The 12,320-nt window shown below is 45.5% G+C and overlaps 1 protein-coding gene across 3 annotated transcripts in view; it reads left to right on the forward strand.

The window, feature by feature from the left end:
- The window catches only part of EPHX1 (epoxide hydrolase 1), a 43,856-nt gene that overhangs the window by 25,359 nt on the left and 6,177 nt on the right, over window positions 1–12,320 (forward strand). For all 3 annotated transcript variants that reach the window (XM_022579332.3, XM_022579333.3, XM_022579334.2), the window contains exons 3-6: window positions 1,274–1,454; window positions 9,022–9,249; window positions 9,831–9,960; window positions 10,475–10,680. In XM_022579332.3, coding sequence (XP_022435040.1) covers window positions 1,274–1,454; window positions 9,022–9,249; window positions 9,831–9,960; window positions 10,475–10,680 — 745 coding nt within the window. The remainder of the gene's footprint in view (window positions 1–1,273; window positions 1,455–9,021; window positions 9,250–9,830; window positions 9,961–10,474; window positions 10,681–12,320) is intronic.

Here is a 12,320-nt window from a genome sequence, read left to right on the forward strand (position 1 = left end):
TTGTTGCAGAGCACAGGCTCCAGATGCGCAGGCTCAGTAGCTGTGGCTCACGGGCCCAGTTGCTCCGCGGCATGTGGGATCCCCCCAGACCAGGGCTCGAACCCGTGTCCCCTGCATTAGCAGGCAGATTCTCAACCACTGTGCCACCAGGGAAGCCCCACCTGTTTTTTTTTTAATTTAATTTTTATTTTATATCGGAGTATAGTTGATTTACAAGATTGTGTTAGTTTCAGGTGTACAGCAAAGTGATTCAGTTATACATAGACATATATCCATTTTTTTTTCAGATTTTTTTCCCATATAGGTTATTGCAGAATATTGAGTAGAGTTCCCTGTGCTATACAGTAGGTCCTTGTTGATTATCTGTTTTATATGTAGTCTGCCACCTGCTTTTGTACAGCTCCCATGCTAAGAATAGTTTTTACATCTTTAAATGGTTGGAAAAAAATCAAAAGAAGAATAATACTTTGTGACATGTGGAAATTACGTGACATCGAATTTCAGTGTCCATAAATAAAGTTTTTTTGGAGCACAGCCATGCCCATTTGTCCGTGTACCATCCACGGCTGTCTCCACACTACAAGGGCAGAGTGGAGTAGCTGCAGCTCAAAAAGCCTAAGATATTTATGATCTGGCCCTTTACAGAAAAGTTTGCCAACCCTTGCTGTATATAAGCCTCGATAAATTAAAGATCTGTATTGTTCATACATTTAAAAACTGAAAGATGAGAAGTCATCCTGAAGTCGAAAGTGAAGAACATACGTTTGGGGAACAGCCACCACTGTGGGAAGCCAGGAGGTTTCTTCTGGGATAAACCTAACAACCCAGAGCACAAGTGTGCAGACCAGGAGTCTCCTCACCTTGTCTGGTGAAACTTTGCTTTGCCTCTGCTATACATATTATATGTAATATACATTAATATAATTATAATATATAATACATATTATATATCATATATTATCATATATATTAACTATATTAATATATATAATTAATATATAATATATTACATATAATATCTAGGATATAATAATATAAAATATACTGTATATAATATAAAATAAATATAAATATATATAAAGTATAAATATATAAATAAAATATAATAATATAAAATATATATTATACATTTGATGTAATATAATAATGTTATAAAATATATAATATTTGGGTCTTGTGGCTGCAGGGTTTGGAACAGTCTTCTGGAAACAGACTTTCTCTTGTGCTCTGCCTCATTCACCTTCTCTACTTGGGGTCCTGCATTTTGCTCCAGGATTTACACCAGAGGATTGACAAGGTCCGTTTAACCCCACCTTTGGAGGACAGCCGCTTCCACTACGGTTTCAACTCCAACTATCTGAAGAAAGTCATCTCCTACTGGCGGAATGAATTTGACTGGAGGAAGCAGGTGGAGAGTCTTAACAGATATCCTCACTTCAAGACTAAGATTGAAGGTATGTTTCCAGAACACCAGCTGGAGGGGGATGTATATCACAGGAACGGCCTTCTTAGGTACTGGACGTGACTTAGGGACTTCCCTGGTGGTCCAGTGGTTAAGACTCTGCGCTTCCACCGCAGGGGCATGGGTTCCATCCGTAGTCAGGGAACTAAGATCCCGCATGCCTCCCAGCGCGGCAGGAAAAAAAAGAACCACCTTCCTTAGATACTGGACATGACTTAGATAAAGCCCGGAGACCCAGAATTCAATTATTGGTCACTGAGATGTATTTGGAAGGTATAACGCCATGAGGATGCAAAAATAATGCAGAACCCCAACAAATCCAATGGTCTTTAGAGCTAAACAGGAAAACATATAAATAAATTAAAAACCAAAGAAATGCACAGTCCACTTCAGTGATAGAACAATCTCTGAGAGGGTGGAGATAAGATTTAGATCTGGGCGTGGCCTCGGTCAGTCAGCCCCTCCTTGAAGCTTTGGAGTCCATGATGCTGTGACTGTTCAAGGGTGCGCAGCCTGTCAGTCAAGGTCCGAATAAAAACTGTCCTGTCTCTGTAGCTCTAGATCTCCTGTCCCAACAGTATCACAGGTTGTCACCCAACTTCATCTGGAAGGGAAGGTATCTCTCAAAATGTTCTTGGGAAAGTAACCTAAGATCATTTGGGATGAGATAATAGTTTCCTAAGTGGAAAAACATTTTTTTAGCCCCAGAAAGATTTAGAATCAAATATAGAAATGCTTAAGAAAATCAAACTCATGCCGTTAATTTTTACAAATTTATCTGTTTTTAATTATAGTAAAATACACATAACATAAAGTTGACCATTTAAACCATTAAGTGTACATTGTTATGTGTAACGCCACAGTGGAGTAAGTACTTTTATATTGTTATCCAGCCAGCACAGCCATCTATCTTCAGAACTTTTTTTATTTTGCAAAACTGAAACTCTGGGGACTTCCCTGGTGGCACAGTGGTTAAGAATCCGCCTGCCAGTGCAGGGGACTCGGGTTCGAGCCCTGGTCCGGGAAGATCCCACATGCCGCGGAGCAACTAAGCCCGGGTGCCACAACTACTGAGCCTGCGTGCCACAACTACTGAAGCCCGCGTGCCTAGAGCCTGTGCTTCGCAACAAGAGAAGCCTCTGCAGTGAGAAGCCTGTGCACCGCAACGAAGAGTAGCCCTCATTCACCGCAACTAGAGAAAGCCCGAGCACAGCAATGAAGGCCCAACGCAGCCAAAAGTAAATAAATAAATAATAAATAAATAAATAAACTGAAACTCTGTACTCATTAAGCAATAATTCCTCATTCCCTCCCTCTCCCTAGCCTCTGGAAACCACCATTCTGCTTTCTGTCTCTATGAATTTAAATATGATTCTGAATCTAAGTATCTCATATGAATGAAATCATAACAGTATTTGTCCTTTTGACTTGCTTATTGCACTTAGCATAATGTCCTCAAGGTTCATCCATGTTGTAACATGTGTCAGAATTTCCTTTCTAAGGCTGAATAATACCCCGTGGTATAGATATGGCACATTTTGCTTATCCATTCATCCGTCAGTGGACACCTGGGTTGCTTCTGCCTTTTAGCTATTGTGAAAAATATTGCTATGATTATGAGTGTACAAATATCTGTTTATGTTTCTGCTTTCTGTTCTTTCGGTATATACCCAGAAGTGAAATTGCTGAGTCAAATAGTAATTCTATGCTGATTTTGGGGGGGAACTTTAATACTGTTTTTCCTAGCAGTTGCACCATTTTAAATTCATCTTCTTAAAAAATGTTCAGAGAGGTTGTATTTACCTTCCCAAGGCTGAAAAGTGTGGGAATTGCCCAGTTTCCTAATTTTCCACCAGAGAAATATGTAAGTAGAAAAGTCCTAACTGCTTACATATATTGTGTGTGAGTATGTATAAAATTGCGTGTGAAAGAGCTGCATACTGATTTTCATATGAGAATGTTTTGTAATGTAAATGTAATAAATACTACATTATAGGCAAGGACCTCCCTGCATTTGAAGAGTAGGTTTTCATTTATATGTATTTGGGGATGAAAAATAATAAAATGAGTAAATATTTTTTGAAGTGTACAAGATTCCCAGTTTCTCCATATTCTTGCCAATACTTGTTATTTTCTGTTTTTGTTTTTGTAATAGCCAGCCTAACGGGTGTGAAGTGGTAGTATCTCATTGTGGGTTTGATTTACATTTCTCTAATGATTAATGACGTTGAGCACGTTTTCATGTGCTTGTTGGCCATTTGTTTTTCTTCTTTGGAGAAATGTCTACTCAAGTCCTTTGTTCATTTTTGAATCGGGTTCTTTGTTTTTTGTTGTTGTTGTTGAGTTTTAGGAGTTCTCTATATAGTCTGGATATTAATCCCCTATGAGATAATGTGATTTGAAAATATTTTCTCCCATTCTGTGGGTTGCTCTACCAATAATTTTTCATATTGAAGAAATTGCACGTGTTTGAAATTTTAGATATTTGTAATGTTTAAGAGAATTTGGCCTTTGCAAGTAACAGATATGACTTTTCAGTACTAATTTAAAGTGGGTAGTTGAGTCATGGATTTAGACCTGTGATTTTATATGAAAATCTTACTGTGTTTATATGCAATATTGGAAGATTTAAGCCTTACCATATTTATAAATTTAATTTATTAAAATTCTGAGAGTTACTTAAAGTTTGTGGAAGATATACTGGTTAGTCAAATCAAGTAAAGTTCTCATAAAGGAAATTGAAATTATACAGTGTTTAAGGGAGTGTCATAAAGCAAGTATAGACATGCAGCCCCATTAATCAAAGGTTCCTGGGGAATAACTGTCAACATTTGCTAGATTAAGAAATATATAGAATAATATCTGTAAGTTGAACTCAAATGCTTAATGAAGAGCTTTAAATTTGAAATTTGTAACTTCAGAAAGTTGAAGAATAATTTTTAAATCTGTAACTTCAATAAGTAGGAGAATAATTCTAAATATAAACCAGTTGTTGCTGTGCACTTTAGAGGACTTTGATACCTTCTGTCATGAGCCTAACAAGAGGATCTAAACCATTTTATCTAAGCCAAAGTACCTACAGGTCCTTGTATGTAATTTACGAAGGTTGCCTTTTGTTTTTTGTGGGTTTTTTTTGCGGTATGCGGCCTCTCACTGTTGTGGCCTCTCCCGTTGCGGAGCACAGGCTCTGGATGCGCAGGCTCAGCGGCCATGGCTCACGGGCCCAGCCGCTCCGCGGCATGTGGGATCTTCCCAGACCGGGGCACGAACCCGTGTCCCCTGCATCAGCAGGCGGACTCTCAACCACTGCGCCACCAGGGAAGCCCCGAAGGTTGCCTTTTGGATCCCTGGTGCCAGATGCCTGGCTCCCTTGGGTTTGACTCGGCTCCTTCTGTTACCCCAGCTCTTCAATGTCCATCCGGCAGATGTTGACAGGGCGCCTCCTGTACCCAAGCATTCTGCTTGTGACACACAGTCGGAGAAGACAAGGTCCCTGCCTTCCCAGCTCACAGGCTCTCGGGGGTGATTATAGCATGTGGTAAGGGGTGCTATGAGGGAAGAGGCTCCGGGAACTTTGTGAGCCCCACATGCCACCTGGGAGTGTAAGGGAAGGCTTCGTGGAAGAGGAGGCATCTAGGCTGAAACTTAAAGGATGGATGGGAGTTTGCCAGGTGTGTGTGGGGAAGGTTGTCCAGAGGAGGGAACAGCATGTTCCAAAACCCAGAGGCAAGAGGCATTAAAGGGCTGTTTCCTTCCTGGAGGCTTGCAAACTTGAGAAAGCCTTACCCCACTGGACCGTCTCAGGGCTCCTCACGACATCACAGGATACCAAGTGTTTATAGCACAAAACCTTCTCAGGGTACAAGTGCTCCAAAGGGGGTAGTTTCTTGCGTGGAGTTTATCACGGAAGCAGCCCACTGTGACTGAACTCGTGTGCAGTTAAGTCACTTCCCTAGGCCTGCAGCTTGGCCTTGGCCCTGGGCCCTGCAGTGTGGGTCCTCCTGCTGGACCCGGCTTCACGTGCCATCTGCCCCCACCCCTCCCCCACCCCCCCGCCACAGTGCTGAGCTGGCCACCTCCCAGCCCTGGGCCCAGCACGCCTTCAACGTGTCTCTTTTCCTGGCTCCCCAGCCCAAGGAAAAGCCTTCTTGGCCCAAGAAGGCTCCCTCGTCACTCTCCCTGCTGCTATCCTCCTCCCTCACTTTTGGACCTTTTTGGGGTCCTTTCTGTCTCCGCACTGACCCCTGTGCTCCAGGCTGCTCAAGGCTCAACCTCTGACCCCTCCCCGATGTTCTGTCCTCATCTCCACTAGCCTCCTTATTCGGCCTCCCTGTTCCTGCCACTTCCTTGTTCTGTGATGAGCTTCTGGCTCCAGCCCATGTCCTGGGCCTCCTGCCACAGATCAGCCTCTGTTCTCAGAGAGTCTGAGACATTCAGGGGCTTCAGAGGCCTCCGGGGAATGTAGCCCATCACCTCCAGACGGGAGGGGGGAATCGCCCGAGTCGCAGGGAAGTGGAGGTTCAGGGCCAGAACCCAGCTCTCCGCCTCCCAGCCTGTCTACTCTTCCTTCACCTGTGGCCGCAGTTTCAGCTCGGGCCCTAGGCTGTGACCACCGCCTCCCCTCACCCCCTGGCCAGGCCCAGTGCTACCCTCTGAGCCCAGTTTGGCTTCTCGATTCTGACCCAGCAGCTTGGGCACAGAGAACCTACCGGTACCACGTAAGGCAACCGAGAGAGTGTTTCCTCCCCAAAGGGAAGGGGGGCCCATAGGGCATATTTTAACATTTTTTTTAATTTTAAAAATTTACGTGTTTAAAATTCAAAAAGTACAGAAGGAGACAGAGCTAAAAGGAAGTCTCCCTCTTGTCCCTCCCCAGGGACAGTGTCTGCTTCCGTTAAACATATGCTTCCAGGGGTTTCCCTGGTGACGCAGTGGTTAAGCATCCGCCTGCCACTGCAGGGGACACAGGTTCGAGCCCTGGTCAGGGAAGATCCCACGTGCCACGAAGCAACTAAGCCCGTGCACCACAACTACCGAGCCTGTGCTCTAGAGCCCGCGAGCCACAACTACTGAGCCCACATGCCACAACTACTGAATCCCACACGCCTAGAGCCCATGCTCCGCAACAAGAGAAGCCACCGCAATGAAGAGTAGCCCCCGCTCACCGTGACTAGAGAAAGCCTGTGTGCAGCAACGAAGACCCAATGCAGCCAAAAATAAGTAAATAAATAATGAATAAATAAATAAATAAATTTATTAAACAAAAACATATGCTTCCAGGGATAGCCCATGCATACACAAGAATGGATGTATATGTGTGTTTTTTCTAACTTTAAACTCAAATGATAATGTGATTGATAGAATTCGAATCAAAAATAATCTCACATCATGCTCTGTGTTCCAAAGGAGATAAAATTACCTACCAAAATAAACTTTAGGAGTAAATTTAGCAGCATAGAAGGACACCCAGGATATATTGTTAAGTGAAAAAAATGAGGTTCCAAAATAGAATGTATGTAGGATTCTATTTTTGTTAAAAGAAAGTTATGTTCTCTCTTTTTAAAAAAGTCTGAACTGTCTGAACGGCCAAAGAGGAGCCTAAGGAGACATGACAGATAAATGTAATGTGTCCTGGATGGGATCCTGGAACAGAAAAAGGACATTGGGTAAAAACTAAGGAAATCTGAGTAATATTCCATTGTTTGTATGTACCAATATTATTCAGCCTTTAAAAAGAAGGAAATCCTGCAATATGTCACAACATGGATGAACTTTGAGAACATTATGCTCAGTGTTATAAGCCAATCACCGAAGGACAAATACTGCGTGATTCCACTCATATGAGGTATCTAAAATTGTCAAAGAGAGAAGAATGGTGGTTGCCAGGGGCTGGGAGGTGGGCAAACTGGAGAGTTGCTAATTACTGGGTACAAAGTTTCAGTTACAGCAGATAAGTAAGTTCTAAGGATCCGCTGAAGGACATTGCGCCTGTAGATAATGATACTGAACTATATATACACTTAAAACTTTGTCAAGACAGTAGGTCTCATGTTAGATGTTCTTACCACCATAAAATTAAAAAATTAAAACTTAAAAAAAAATAACTAAGGAAATCTGCATACTTAAAGTATGGACTTTAGTTATTAATGTATCAGTACTGGTTCATGCATTGTAACAAATGTACCATCCTAACATGAGATATTAATAGTAGGGGAAACTGAGTAGTGGTATATGGGAACTTCCTGTACAAGCTTCACTATTTTTCTATAAATATAAAATTGTTCCCCAAAAAAATTTGTTGCAAAAAGTTGGACAGACAACACAATGTTCTCTTCAGATCATGGGGTTACTATGTGATTTTCCCCCCTTTTGATTTACCTTTGTTTCCTGTTTTCTATAGAAAACATGCATTATTTGTATAATGAATAAACAACAGACCTTGCTATCAGTGCCAGCCCTCATGGTGGAGGGTTCCAGGTGTGCCAGCAGCCCTGGCTGTGTTTGCCTTGAACACCCAGGCGCAATCCAGGCCACTTGCCTGGGAAGGGGCTGCTATCAAAGGGACTCTAGTGGGGCCTGGAATCCATTCACCTGCCCTTGGCCAGGATGGTGTTCCAGTGCCCAGCACTCTACCTTAGAAAAATTTTCTCCACTTAAAAAAAAAATAGTTATGCATATGTCCATTGTAGAAAAATTTAGTAGTTCCTATAACACAAAAAAGACAATAATTTACTTGAAATTCTATTGCTCAGAGAGGACTACTTCTTATATTCTTGTAGTTTATCTCTTCAGACTTTAAAATTCCTATGCACACGATGTAAACATATGCATACATATGACTGTTTACGAAAATTGGTCATACGATGGATATGGCTTGGTAGTTTGCTTTTACCACTTAGCAGTGTATACGGAACTGATTTCCATATTCAATACACGTCGACACTATCATTTTATTTTATTTATTTACTTTTTGGCTGCATCGCCCGGCATGTGGAATCTTAGTTCCCCAACCAGGGATTGAACTTGTGCCCCCTGCAGTGGAAGTGCGGAGTCCTAAGCACTGGACCACCCGGGGAGTCCTGACCGCCAGGGAAGTCATTTTAGATGACTGTGTTATATTACAGTATACTGTTAAACTATAATCTATTTCATTCTCTACTGCTGGATATATAGGGCTTTTTCCCCCCGCAATTTGTAAATTATTAAACAAGTATTCATTGAGTGCTCCCACGAGCCAGGACCTATTCTGGCCTCTGGGAATCCAGCCGTGCGTGAGCAGCCTGGCTGCGGCCTTACAGACAGAACTCACGTTCTCACGTGAGAGGGGCATGCTGCAGGTGGCCGTGAGGCTGAGCAAGCTACTCGGGTATCTGGAGCTCCGTGTAAGCACTCAGCCAGCACTAGCGGTGGCTACTGTAGTCAATACCATGGGGGCGCCGAGGGTGGCAGCCCTGCTGTGGCGGTGCAGAGCCTGATTGGCTAGCCTGAGAGCTGGGACTGTGGCGTCCACAGCCTCAGGGCCCTCTCCTCCTGACCCTGACTGTGCTCTGTCTCCCTAGGCCTGGACATCCACTTCATCCACGTGAAGCCCCCCCAGCTGCCCTCCGGCCAGACCCCAAAGCCCTTGCTGATGGTGCATGGCTGGCCTGGCTCCTTCTACGAGTTTTATAAGATCACCCCGTTCCTGACTGACCCCAAGAACCATGGCCTGAGCGATGAGCATGTTTTTGAAGTCATCTGTCCATCCATTCCTGGCTATGGCTTCTCAGAGGCATCTTCCAAGAAGGGTACGGGCTGCTGCAGGCTGTGTCACTGCCCCAGGGGTGGGGAGTCGGCTGGGACAGCTTCCTTCAGAGCCTAAGGAGGCTGAGGAAGGAGGGGTCTGAGACCAGAGGGAAGAGAAGCAATGGGGGCGATTTTATTGCCAGAGGGCCAGTGCATCTTCTCAGGATGTGAGGGGCGTGGCAGGCGGGGGACCGGGCCGAGTCACGACTGTCCAGAGCTGGCTCAGGGCCTGGACTCTCGTGTCCTCAGGAGCTGCCCACTCAGGGCAGGTCCACGTGTGGGCCCTGCACTGTTCCGGGCCAGCGAGGCCGACTAAGCCCCGCACGCAGCGTGGGCCCACGGACGCTCAGCCGGACCGGCCTGAGCCCATCACACGCCCTCACTGTCTCCTGCACCAAGGCCAGCACCAGGGGCACTGCCTTCTGGGCACTGGGCACCCCACCCTTGGGCTCCAGGATTCCTTCTCATCCCCTGTGAGCTGCTCTCCCCTCAGCCTGGGGCAGGGGGGCTGAGGAATCTCAGAGGGCCTGGGAGGACCCAAGGCGTGACCCCCACACGGTTCTTCTTTCCCCTTTACAACCAGGCTTCAACTCAGTGGCCACTGCCAGGATCTTTTATAAGCTGATGCTGCGGCTGGGCTTCCAGCAATTCTATATTCAAGGCGGAGACTGGGGAGCCCTGATCTGCACCAACATGGCCCAGCTGGTGCCCAGGTGAGGGTGGCTGTCAGGCGTGTGTGTACATGTGCAGGTGTGTGTGCACAGCCCATGTGAGGTGGATGTGCAGGGAGGCGGGTTATGCACGCCAGGCCCTGCGTGGGAGTAGTGTCTGAGCCTTGGAGCAGGGGCTACACAGGCAGGATATGTGTGGGCCCAGGGGAGACAAGGGAGGGTCCCCGTCATTCAGCTCTGCCTGGGGCACTTCGACGTGGATCTTCCCTCCACTTGATGTCACACAGGATTGGTGACTCTGGGCCAGGTTCCCAGGCAGAGAGGGCCAGTTAAAGGAGGGGAAAGTCGGGGAGTAGACCTTTCTGATGGACCAAGTCCCGGGAGAGGCCTGACCGGGACCTGCCCTTCCACCATGTGGTCACCCCAGGGGGCAGAGGCCGAAGAGGGCTGGCCCTGTGCTCTTCAGCCCCGTGGCCTCTTTCTCCTCCATCTCCGCCCCTGTCGCTCCCCCATCCTTGATGCCACCCAGCCTCCCCTGGCCCTTCTCTGCCCTCAGCCACGTGAAAGGCCTGCACTTGAACATGGCATTCATTTTAAGAAATTTCTACACCCTGACCCTTCTCCTGGGATGGCGTTTTGGGAGGCTTTTTGGCTACACCAAGAGGGATATGGAGCTGATGTACTCCTTAAAGAAGATCTTCTTCAACTTAGTGAGGGAGAGCGGCTACCTGCACATCCAGAGCACCAAGCCGGACACCGTAGGTGAGTGGGCAGGCGGAGGAAAGCCTGGCTCAGTGGTTCGGGTCGGGTGGGCTTACATCCATTCCATTCAGCAAGGCTTCCAACCGGGGGAAAGCCTCACCCACCCCAGGAACACGGTTCATGGGGTGAAAACCTCTTGTGAGAGACTCAGAGCTCCTTCCACCCTTACACGGCATTTCTCCACAGACATGAGTGATGCGTGGTCATAAAATTCCCAAACAACTCCACTGAGCGGCATCAGTGTTCCTGTTGGCTTTGACCCCTGGTCCCTCCACCCCTGAGCCCAAGTCCTACAGTGAGAAGCAGAGGGATGGACAGGGATGGGGGGAGGACGAAGCCTAGGGCTCTTTAGGCCTGGGGCTTTGGGGGCAGGAGGGTGCCCCAGGGCGTGGGGGGAGTGTCCCCAAGACACTGAGGAGGGCCCAGCAACCGTTTCTGCCATCAGGGCCCTGTTAAGGAATAATATTTTTTTTTTTTTGCGGTACACGGGCCTCTCACTGTTGTGGCCTCTTCCGTTACGGAGCACAGGCTCCGGACGCGCAGGCTCAGCGGCCATGGCTCACGGGCCCAGCCGCTCCGTGGCATGTGGGATCTTCCCGGAGCGGGGCACAAACCTGTGTCCCCCGCGTCGGCAGGTGGACTCTCAACCACTGCGCCACCAGGGAAGCCCAGGAATAATATTTTTTTTAAGATATTAATCACACAGCTATACTTTGTGTGTGGGGGGGGGTATACTATATATTTTGTCAATAAAGTAATTTACAAATGTAAATTAAAACCCCCCAAATATTTAAAAAGATAAAATCATACAAATAAAAAATGAACACGTGTCAAAGATTTTATTTAACTCATTAATTAATAAAGGAACTAGTAAAATGTAAAACAGAACAGTTCGAAGGCAACTGGGAACACTAAAGTAAATTTGCTAATAGATGCAAAACTTGTCAAAATCCACAGGGTAAAACTCAAGTAAATCTCCACGGGACAAATTTATTTTTCTTTTAGTTTTTTTTGAGATATAACTGACATATAGCACTGTATACATGTAAGGTGTACAGCATAATGACTTGACTTACATCTGTTGCAAAATGATTAGCACGATAAGTTTAGTTAACATCCAACATCTCATAGATACAAAAAAAAGAGAAAAAAAATGTTGTTTACTATGTGATGAGAACCTTTAGGATCTACTTTGCTTCTCTGTGAACAAGAGTCATTTGCATTCCTATCAGTTTTCAACAATTTACAGAGCTGTAAAAATAGCTCTAAGACAAGGGAAGAGGGGTCCCCTTGGCAATCACATGACCCCAGAAGGGTCCACTAGAAACTCTTCGAATTCCACTCAGAGGATACCCAGAAGTTGTTTTGCCCATTTCCAAGTCTTAGAGTTTCCATGACAGTCTCATGCTCACACATGTTAGGCAGCTCCTGATAATAATAACAGTGTTTTATAAAACCAGTTTTTTTCCTCTGATTATAAAAGTAATCCATGTTCATTGTCAAAAAATTGAAAGATGCAGAAAAGCACAAAATAGAAAAGACAATCACCTGAAACCTCTCGGCCTTCCCTACCTCTCCTCTCCCAGACCTGCAGAAGAACCTGCTAACATTTTGGTTGATGAATTTTCGCAAATGGGATC

This window comes from Delphinapterus leucas, chromosome 1, assembly GCF_059928025.1.
Source record: "Delphinapterus leucas isolate spDelLeu-1000000601 "Yukka" chromosome 1, BTC_Dleu_Yukka2, whole genome shotgun sequence".
Lineage (NCBI taxonomy): Eukaryota > Metazoa > Chordata > Mammalia > Artiodactyla > Monodontidae > Delphinapterus > Delphinapterus leucas.